Below are 10,048 nucleotides of genomic sequence, written 5' to 3' on the forward strand. Positions count from 1 at the left end.
GAGAATGGATTGGAGATTAATATAACTCAAAAAAGAGTACATCATTTAGTATATGAAAGTAAACCATTATTAATAGAGTAAAAACAAAGGACGGTTCTTTGGCAAGGCATTTCGGATGAGGAACCTATATAAAGGAAAAAAAATATCAAGGTCCACCTTAGGATTCTATATTTCTAAACAAGACTCAAGACTTTAAAAAAGTTAGAAGTGAAGGGGTAGTAATAAGCAATGGCTAAGATTCAGGGAATAGAGATAAAGGTGAAAGGTATAAACACCAAACTAAATAAGCCCTTTACATTGTAAAAAAAAAAAAGCCTTTACAAAATCCTCAATTATTGCCAACCAATTTCTTTAAACCTTTATACTAGTTTAATACACACCCGGATTCCCTTTGGCTGATTAAATTCCAATTTTAGACTAGTCAAACATATCATGGAACTAAACTTAAAGTAGCTAAGAACATAATGATAATGGTGCCTTTTAATGAACAAGGAAATCATTAATTAGAATATGAAAAAAAGTGCCAGTGAAGAGTTTCGGTTTAACTTATTTTAACATGTTTGAATTCACTTTTAATCGCATCAGAATCACAATTGCTTCTCCTTCAACACGTGAAAATCTATCGAATTTTAAAAAACACACTGCTCATAATGCAAATATCATGATGAATTCATGCATTGCAAATAGGCTTGCAAGATATATATTACATGCTTTTGTATTTTAATCTTCACCAACATACATGATATTATATAGTAGTTCTTTTGGATAGGGGAGACAAGGCATTATGAGAAACATGCAGGCTTCACTTGATATAAGGTCCCTTATATGCCAATTTCCAAACATCAACCAATCCCTATACATGTTAGCTATAATCAAGTTTATGATTAACCAAAATGATTCAAAAGCAAAACATACCAATGTTGGCTTTCTACACAAGGGAACCATCACCATTAACATTTAACAATAATGCATCTGTATGGAGATTAAGCAAAAAAGATAGAGAAAATACACCTAAGACAACACAAGAGGAGACAAAAGAACATGATTTTTCAGTGGTGCAGTGTATGGTTGGAAGCTGAGAGTTTTGGTGGGCATTGGTAGCACTTGGCAAACAGTCCAAATGTGTCAACCTGCTTGATGAAGTTTGTCATGCTAGCCCACCCTCCAAATCCAAAGCCTACTACAGTAACCCATACCACCACAAATGCATTGAACACAAACATTGCAGTCCAGCTTGGGATGAAGAAGGGCAATTTCTCTGCAGCATTCTGAAAATGAACATGAGATAAAAGCAGTGTCAGCTGGGAATTTTTTTATCTAAATAGCTTCTGGGTGCCAAAATTAATTTTGAGAAAATAGGAACTGTTAGAAACATGCTAGAACAGGAACATTAACTTGAGTACTAAGTAGGGCCACTTAAGAGTGTTTCGGTTGGCCATGGTCCAGCTCATTGTTAAAATGTAGGGGACATATGGTTAGCATAGCATAGTATTGGTGGTGGGACTGGGACTTGTACTGCCAGTGACATAGGAAGCCACTTCCAAGTTAAATCATGAAGCTGTATATATCCTCAAACACATGTACACCACAGAAGGAGTTTTAAGAACCTCATTTAGTGTTTCTACAATTGATTCTGAAGCCAAAATCAATTTTTAGGAGAAGCTTTTGTGTGTAGCTTATGAGTTTCAAAATTGTATGTGATGAAAAAGAAGCTCTTCCAAATGCTTCTAAGATCACCTCATAAAAATGGACAGTACTGGATTCCCATTCTAGCCCTATTCATTGAAAGCTTTCTCTGGAAGGTCTTAGGTTTTGGGGAGGACATAAAACACAGACACAGTACCTAGTTTAATTTATTGCAGTACTAAAGCTAGCTACAGGTTGGAATAGAATGCATGAGCAGCATATTATTAAAAAAACCACATTGACTAGAACAGGCCTCAATAGTGCTTATTAACTTATCTTATTAATGGACAAGAGAAATTCACTATGGACTCAATTAATAATATTTTTGGATATCTGTCGGCACTAGTGCAAACAAATGTTAGCATGCATTTCAAGACAAAAAGTGAATGAGAAACTCCTATGAATTAGGCACAAAGTTTGTTCACATTGCACTCAACTCGTATTCAAACACACACAAAGTCAGTTGGATGAGACAAGCATCATATTTTATGACTTTTCATTCACCCACCCTTAGAACAATGGAGAGATTGAAACTTTAGTTTCTTTATCCCATTTTTACCTTAAGAAATAAATATGTGAGGGTACAATGTATATAACTATGGTGTGAAAGAAGCAATTTTCATTTATTGAAACATAAGATGTGAAACCTAAACTAGGAAGGTAAATATATACAATAATGACAATATACAATAATGACAATATAATCCTCGTTTACAAAAGATGGGGACAATATTTACCTGTCTTGCAGAAGCAGACCTATAAGTAAGCATATGGGCGGAGGCAGGGATGACATAGACGGTGAAGCTAACCAGAAGAGCCCCCACAGCAGAGTTGATGGGGCCAAAGAATGGGAAAATAATGGCCAAAAACCATATTGGTACCACCACAGGCAACCTGGCTAGAGCCCTCAAAAATATGCTCTTTGTGTCATGCATTCCTATCACTTTCTCCCACACAAAATACAATGGGGTACAAGCAAATCCGAAGGTGATAAACTGCCATATTCACATAGAAATAGAAATACATAAGTTTCTAAAACTTCTTCATTTTCCCACTTGTAATATAGCATGTTTGGGTTGATGTTAGCACAAAATCGAAAGCAGTCAAAGTACGGTAAGCTACACTTTGTAGTTTCTAAAAAATGAGACTGCTGAGGACTCTAGGTCTAAAGTCTTATGGACTCGGATTCCCTGCAGTCAGGGAATACTACAATCATTGTAGTAAGGGTCCTCACCGAGTAGACGGCTCGGACCTTGAACCGTAGGATCTTTGATCAGACGACTGCACGACTGCAGTTCCCTGACTTCATTGAATTTAGGATTCTCTGATTGTAGGGGATTTGAATTAAAGTCGTGATCCTTGATTCCATGCAGTCAGATAATCCTGCATTCGGTGTAGTCAAGGGTCTTTAACAGTCTGATCTTGATCAAACAGCTCAGACTTAAAGAGTTAATTATACCTTAAAAATAGTCTCTTTATACATATGAACCATAGGATTCCCTGATTGTAGGGAATCCCAATTCATAAGGTGCTCTTAAAGTAATAATTATTTATCTAGTATATGAGCAATTTTAAGGAAAGGAAAAAAGAAACATGTATATAGACCTGGTGAATGAGCATTAAGATGACACCAGCATCACGCCAGCCATTGCGAGGTAGAAGAGAGAAGGCATTGGAATGGTCCAAGAGTTGGTCACCAAAGGCCCAGTAGACAGCAATAGCAGATGGTAGGGTAAGGGTGAACACAAAAAGTGTGGCAAAAAGATAGATATATTTGAACTTCTGAGGTTTCCACATTGCATGCATGATTTCCCTGTAATAGTAACATGGTCCAGCAATATGTTAGTGTACACTGCAACATCAGCATATATCTTCAAATCACCCATGTGCTATGCTATGCTCTTTTAATCAACTTCCTTCTTTTTTCTTACCACTATGCTCCAAATCCAAAAGTGAAATTGGGTCTGTCATTTCTGGGATATGTCCAAATATGTAATAATTGTTTTCTAGCTGAATTTGCACCCTTTCTTGTTTCTAGTAAATAAATCCATTGTTTTATTTCTCCAAGAAAGTTGATATCAAGATATCATATTAGAAAAGAAACAAGTGGAGAATTTCTTAATAAGATAATTAAAGAATAGCACAATTTAGTACTACGCACTTATTTTTCTACTTCCATGATAGTGATACTAGAAGCAACATAGAGAGATCATACAAAAAAGTCTTAACAAATATTGAAGAACATATAGTCATCCAACAATCTATCAATTCTAAGTTTGGATTAACAAATTTACACATTGTGCAGTTAAATATCACAAATGAAGTTATCTTATAGATGCAAATTGTAAATCTACATCATGTAGCATGTTTAAATTAACTTTACTTTCATCATAATCAATTTTGAAATCTAAAAGCTACTCACAGAAACTTACTTAATTCTAGCTTCAGAATCAATTGTAGAAAGATTTACAAACATGAACATGATTTATTAGGGAAAAAGCAAAATATGAAGAGGCTTCACGTTCTAAGAATAAAGTTCAAGTGTTCAAGTGGGGGGTCTGAACTTTGAAGTCTTTTAATTGATAAAGGCAGAGTATAACTGTGAGCCAAGACACTAGTGTAATGGGTGTTCAAAAGTGCCACATTTAACAGTTTTGTCTTATTCACAACAAGGTCCTCATTAGAATGGAGGCAAAAGCTGCAATTGAAGAAAGTGGCCGTGCAATAAACTTCTCCTACTATCTTTGATGTTTCATTGTCTCAGGACAATAAAGAACACTATCATGATTGTTTTGTCTAACCCAATAAGCTAAAACATTAAAAAAAATTGGTGCTTACACTGTAACGGCGTGGCCGCCGAAAGTGTAGAGGATGTTGGTGGCGCCTGTGAAATACAAAACCAATTTGTTTGGGCCCGTGTGTTTCACATTTTCAACCTGCAAAGTTATCCCCCAGAAGTTTATTTACATTGCACTCAACTGGTATCAGAGACCTCGATCAAGAAATCGGGACCACAAGTTGTACTTGGTATTTGGTAATGTTTGCTTAAGTTACCTGGCCATGAACAACAGCTGCAATGGTCAAGTACCAAGCTGTGTATGTGGTCATGCCAAGGCCAAGGAAAGACCAAATCCTGTAGTTATGGAATGAGGGTATGAACACTGTGGTGGCACAACAAGCTCCAAATATGTAAGTCCAAGTCCTCTTGTCCAAGTGATCATTTATGTAGTATATGTTACTGCATACCACAAAAATCCAAATCAAATTCTTAATTGCATGTTTGGAAATCTTTCTAAAATTGATTCAAAAGTCAAAAGCAATTTTGCGAAGAAGCTCATGTAAGTAGCTTCTGGATACCAAAATTGATTCGGGAGAAAAAGGCTTAATCCAGTTTTTGGTCCCTATCCTTTGTCATAAATATGGCTTTAGTCCCTCGCCGGAGCAAAGGTGGGGATTGGTCCCCAGTTTTTTGCAAAATAGTTGGCTTTGGTCCTTCCGGCCGGTTGAGTCAACGCCGGAGCTCCACCAGCTGATGTGGCCTTGCCACGTCAATTAATGAGGTCGAGGTGGTTTTTTTTTCTTTTTCATTTAAAAAAAATAAAATTAAAACACAACTAATTACTCACTAATTAACTTCCTTCTTAATTAATTCAAAAAAAAAACTCATCTATCTTCTTATCAACATCTTCTTAATCATCTTCTTCAACCTAGATTTTTCTAGTTTCAAAAAAAAAAACAGATATTTCAAAAACACAAAAAATCCAGATTCTCCTAACTGTACCCAGTAACCCCATACATATCTTAACCATATTCCCAGCCTCTTCTTCCTCCTTCTCCTCTACCAGAAAAATTCCAAGAAAAAATAAAATGCAGACACAGTTGCTGCCAAACACAAACTAGCAAATAGCACCATTAAACCAACCCCCAAAGTAAACAAACCAACAGTAGGCTCGCAACAAGGCACCAAACACATGACAGCAATCAAAAACCAAAAGAACCCAATTTCTGCAGCAAACTTCCGCCTCAGTCTGCAGCAATTACAGAAAATAATGCAATATGAATTCAAGGCCTCAAGAAGCACACTTTAAACCCTAGCTTCCCTTTCATCTTCTTCCTCCTCCTCTAGATCTGGCCCCCTTTTCTCCACCCACCGCAACCCATATCCACCACACCCATAATCCCCACCCACCACGGCCATCGAAATTCCCACCCCCAAAACCCATAACCCCAACCCACCGAGACCATACCCACACTACAGATATGAAAGAAAAAAGAACGACGACGAACCTAGAAACACCACCAAGCTGAGGCAGATCGAAACCCAGGGGGAGAGGGGGGGGGGGTTGAACGAAGAGGGGAGGATGTTGATGATGGTGAAAGATGATGATGATGAGAGATGTGTGGATGAATCCAGAAGATGAACAATGATTTTTTTTAATTAAATGAAGGATTTAATTAAGGGTTTTAATTATATTTTTTTTAGAATTTAAATGAAAAAAAGCCACCTGGACTTCATTAATTGACGTGGCTCGTCAGCTGGCGGAGCTCCGGCGTTGACCCAACCGGCCGGAAGGATCAAAGGCAACTATTTTGCAAAAAATTGGGGACCAATCACCACCTTTGCTCCGGCGAGGGACTAAAGCCATATTTATGACAAAGGGTAGGGACCAAAAACTGGATTAAGCCGGAGAAAAATAAGCCGATACATAAAAAAGTGAACAAATCTCACTGTCTTTCAAGTATCTAAATAGATACAGGCTATAATCAAAAGAATTTCAGTTCAGTTCAAACCTTGCACAAGCTATAAGCTGGATAACAGATCCAAAGAGGAGAAAAGTGCAGTTGAAGGCCAATCCAATGGCCTTCCAGTATGGACCCAGTAAACCTTCCAACACTTCAAACCACTGCACAAAATGAACTAAAAACCATTAATCTTAGAGAATGTTTGAAAACTCTTCTACAATTGATTCTGAAGTTAATATCAATTCTGCGGGGAATAGCTTTCTTCGAGTAGCTGTTTCAGAAATGATTATGATGGAAGATAATATGTCACAAACATGCTATCAATCTATCAACTTTTTCAAAAATTCTTTTCATTTTTTCTTTTTCCGGGTTTCTTTCTGAGGCCAGAATCAATTAAGTCGGAGTTCAGAATTGATTGAGGAAAAAAAGCTGATTCAAATATGTTGTAAGCAACCAACCTGAATGACATGGTTTTTGAAGCTAACATTCTCTTTCTCTTTTCTGGTTCTGTACTCAATATACAGAATACTAATCAAATAAGCAGTCCAGCTACCAAGCAAGCCATAGAAGATTTGGAAAATGATTCCTGAAAGCATTCCAAGTTGAGAGAAAGAGTATGGCAGTGTTAACAGAACCTGTGCAACCTGCACAGCACAAACCCAAAAACGAATCAAATTCCCTCACACACACCAAAAAAGGGTCACAGAATCTCACTTCCAATGATTAGACCAGCACTCACAATTCACAAACCCCATATCTCACTACCTGATTTGAAGCACAGCTGAACCAGGCATCATAAACAGAGCCACCATGCCAGAGAAAGTTCTTCAGCCCTGAACCACCACCTTCATTCTCTTCCTCTCTTTCGCCATGCTCAATCGCCTCATTCAGGCTTGACATCATGGTTTCTTCACCTTGCTTCTGGGGTAACATTGTTCTGAGATGATAAAGATCTTCAAATTTTTGAATCACATGCACAGTGAATCAAAACAGAGTTAGACGTTTACCAAACCCGGATCACAGAATTTGACAAAAGAGAATAAAAAGAGATTTTGTACCATGATGAAAAAGATACCAAACCATGTAAGAAGAAAGAAAAAAATAGCAAAACTCACCTAACCTTGGTCAATGTTGCTTTATGATGAAACTGAAAGGTGAAAGGTGAAAGGTTTCTTCTCCTCCACACAGAAACAGAGAAAATCAGAGACTTTTTTTTTGTGTGTGACCAAAACAAGTTTACTTATTCTGTTTCTTTCTCCTTGTCAAGCAAGAAAATAAGGTAAGGTAGTAATGGCACTTGATTGGCTAGTTGTGGCGGTTTTGTTCAGGGAACGTTTGATGAACTTGAAGGGATTTTGGAAACACTCTCTCTGGTGCTCTGCAGTCTGCTCCAATAGAAAAAAAATGGCAGAGCCTTAAATATGGTTTTATGCAGTATCTGGTGCTGTTAAGGTAACTCAGTCAAACTCTTAAATGCTGGTTCAGTGCAGAGAATTGACAGAAGGTGGCAGGATTCAAATGCTACTAGTATGGAAACCTAGTGAGCAAGAAAACAGTTACTACTTCTTATTAAATAAGGAGGAAAAAGGTTTCAAAAGATGAGTCCTTGGTGGAGGGTTGAGGTTGATTCTTCTGGATTTTGAGATCTGACAAAAAAGGAAGTACACCTGAGAGAGTAAACTTGCAGTTGGAGCTGCTCTGCTTGATACTAATTAAAAATAAACAAATTTGGAAAGAGGGACATAGAGATGTTGGCTTCAGCTATCTCGATGGTTTATTCTTGACAGCCACATAGAGATGTTGGTTACTTGGTTTGGCTTCTCTTATAGTGTGTACTTGTCCTCTCTCTCACCCTCCTTGGTTGTGTATTCGTGTTGAGTAATCATTCATTTACATCTTTTTTTTTCTTTCTTTTTCATCTTATTTTCACTCACTTATTATTATTTTTTTCTAATCTCTTTATATTTCTTATCACATCATCGATTATATCGCTCATTTTTCTCTTTTATCTTTCTATCAAACATTTGGAGTGAGTGGAAAAAAGTGTGAATGATTTATTACCCTTTGTGTCCTTCGAGGTTCTGTTTGGCCGCAAATACTTGTTAATTTTTTGGAAAAAAAGTTATGTTGACACCTTATTTATAATTATACAATGCTCCAAGAGAAATTATAATAGAAGTGAGAAAATAAAAAATATAATATATGATTTGATAAGAGTATCACAAAGATGTATATAAATAGTTGATTAGAATTTAATAAAATTAAATTTAAGTGTCAATGAATAAAAATCCAATTTTTTTAGCACTTTTGGATGTGTATTGTGTACATCGTCATAATCAATAGAGTGATATTTTTTTTATAGACAAATATTAGTGGTTAGTATTAGTAAGTTAGAAAATCTCTTCAAATTTCTCTTCCAAGATTCGAATTCTGGATCTTCCCCTCCCCAACCCTTATGTCACATAACTCTTACCACTTGAGCTAACCCTCGAGGTCCAATAGAGTAATATTGATACAAAGTGGAAAGCGACAATTGATGGACACTCACTACACTTGAAATTTGTGATAGAGGTTTCTGACTTTTACAAACTGCGCAATTTGTAAAGTGGTTTTTAACCATAAAAAGTTGCTCTATTTATTTATTTCTTTTTATAAATTCTGCTATGTTATTGTAAAAAATCACTACAAGTTTCAAATGTTAATGATTTTTCGCAAGAAATGGTGTTTCCCCATCATTTTTGAAGATTAACCAATAGATGTGGGTTAATATTGAGAACACTAGTGGCTCATAGACAACTTTATAGTAGGTACACATGATATTTTTTATGAGAATATTAGTGACTATCATTTCGCAACGCCCGCGCAACGGTTCAAAGCTCCCACAAAGTATTTCCTACAGATTTTTTCTACAAATTTTGTGTCGAAGCCTGTAATATATTTTTCTAATTCAAATGATTATATCAAAACTTTTCTATGAATTTTCTTAGAATGTTTCCTGCGAATTAGTTTTGAAGCCAAATCCGCTAGAAAATTGAAGATACCCACATGAAATGAGGTGTCTGGTGGTCACAGCATGTAGAGCTGTACATATCGCACGACCCTATTTAGAAATTAGAAATCTTATTTTCATTTGTGTATTTGAAAATAAAACGAGTGAAGAAGGACAATAATTTTAGAATTTTAAATGTCAAGAAATATTGGACAAAATAATCCTTATAATTAAAAGGTAGAGCAACCCTTATTAATCCCAAGTTATTTTTTGGTGTAGAATAACGTCTAACCCAAATTCTAACATGATAGTAGAGTTTATCCTAAATCCACTTAGTGGAGATCACTCATGTATGGGTCACCCAAATTTAACACTCCAAATATTCAGACTTGACCGTGAGCAGTGGCGGACCTACCACAGGGCTTGGTAGGTCCAATGCTCTGGCTCAAAGTAAAAAAAATACAAATTTCTTTGGACTAGGTAGGTTTTTTTGTCCAAAAAAAAATTAGAGAAAAGACAAATTTATAAGGAAATGTAAAGTTTAGGGACTTAATCATAAAATTTGTCTAGGCTTCCTAAAATTTCTAATTCCGCCACTGACCGTGAGGGAATGTGTTAAAAGGTCTTAAA

General features: G+C 36.3%; 1 protein-coding gene across 2 annotated transcripts; it reads right to left on the reverse strand.

Annotated features, from left to right (window-relative positions):
- Window positions 1-782: 782 nt before the first annotated feature.
- LOC130733604 (auxin transporter-like protein 1) lies at window positions 783-8,237 on the reverse strand. 2 transcript variants are annotated; one of them, XM_057585831.1, is made up of 9 exons: window positions 7,550-8,237; window positions 7,195-7,382; window positions 6,888-7,073; window positions 6,478-6,590; window positions 4,741-4,924; window positions 4,525-4,622; window positions 3,292-3,499; window positions 2,424-2,681; window positions 783-1,268 (listed from the first exon to the last, which is right to left on the reverse strand). In XM_057585831.1, exons 2-9 carry the CDS (start codon window positions 7,360-7,362, stop codon window positions 1,050-1,052), a joined length of 1,434 nt encoding a protein of 477 aa, XP_057441814.1. In that variant the 5' UTR covers window positions 7,363-7,382; window positions 7,550-8,237; the 3' UTR covers window positions 783-1,049. The 2 variants fall into 2 exon arrangements, with proteins under 2 accessions (XP_057441814.1, XP_057441813.1); XM_057585830.1 differs by having other exon boundaries at window positions 7,545-8,237.
- Window positions 8,238-10,048: the final 1,811 nt, after the last annotated feature.

The sequence above is a fragment of the Lotus japonicus genome, chromosome 1 (genome assembly GCF_012489685.1).
Source record: "Lotus japonicus ecotype B-129 chromosome 1, LjGifu_v1.2".
In the NCBI taxonomy this organism is placed as follows: Eukaryota; Viridiplantae; Streptophyta; class Magnoliopsida; order Fabales; family Fabaceae; genus Lotus; species Lotus japonicus.

Coding starts and splice junctions, on each gene's coding strand:
- LOC130733604 (XM_057585831.1), bottom strand. CDS start 7,362: ATGTTACCCCAGAAGCAAGGTGAAGAAACCATGATGTCAAGCCTGAAT. Junction 6,591..6,887: donor TCAAAAACCATGTCATTCAG/GTTGGTTGCTTA, acceptor CATTTTGTGCAG/TGGTTTGAAGTGTTGGAAGG. Junction 4,925..6,477: donor CAGCTTATAGCTTGTGCAAG/GTTTGAACTGAA, acceptor TGTGGTATGCAG/TAACATATACTACATAAATG.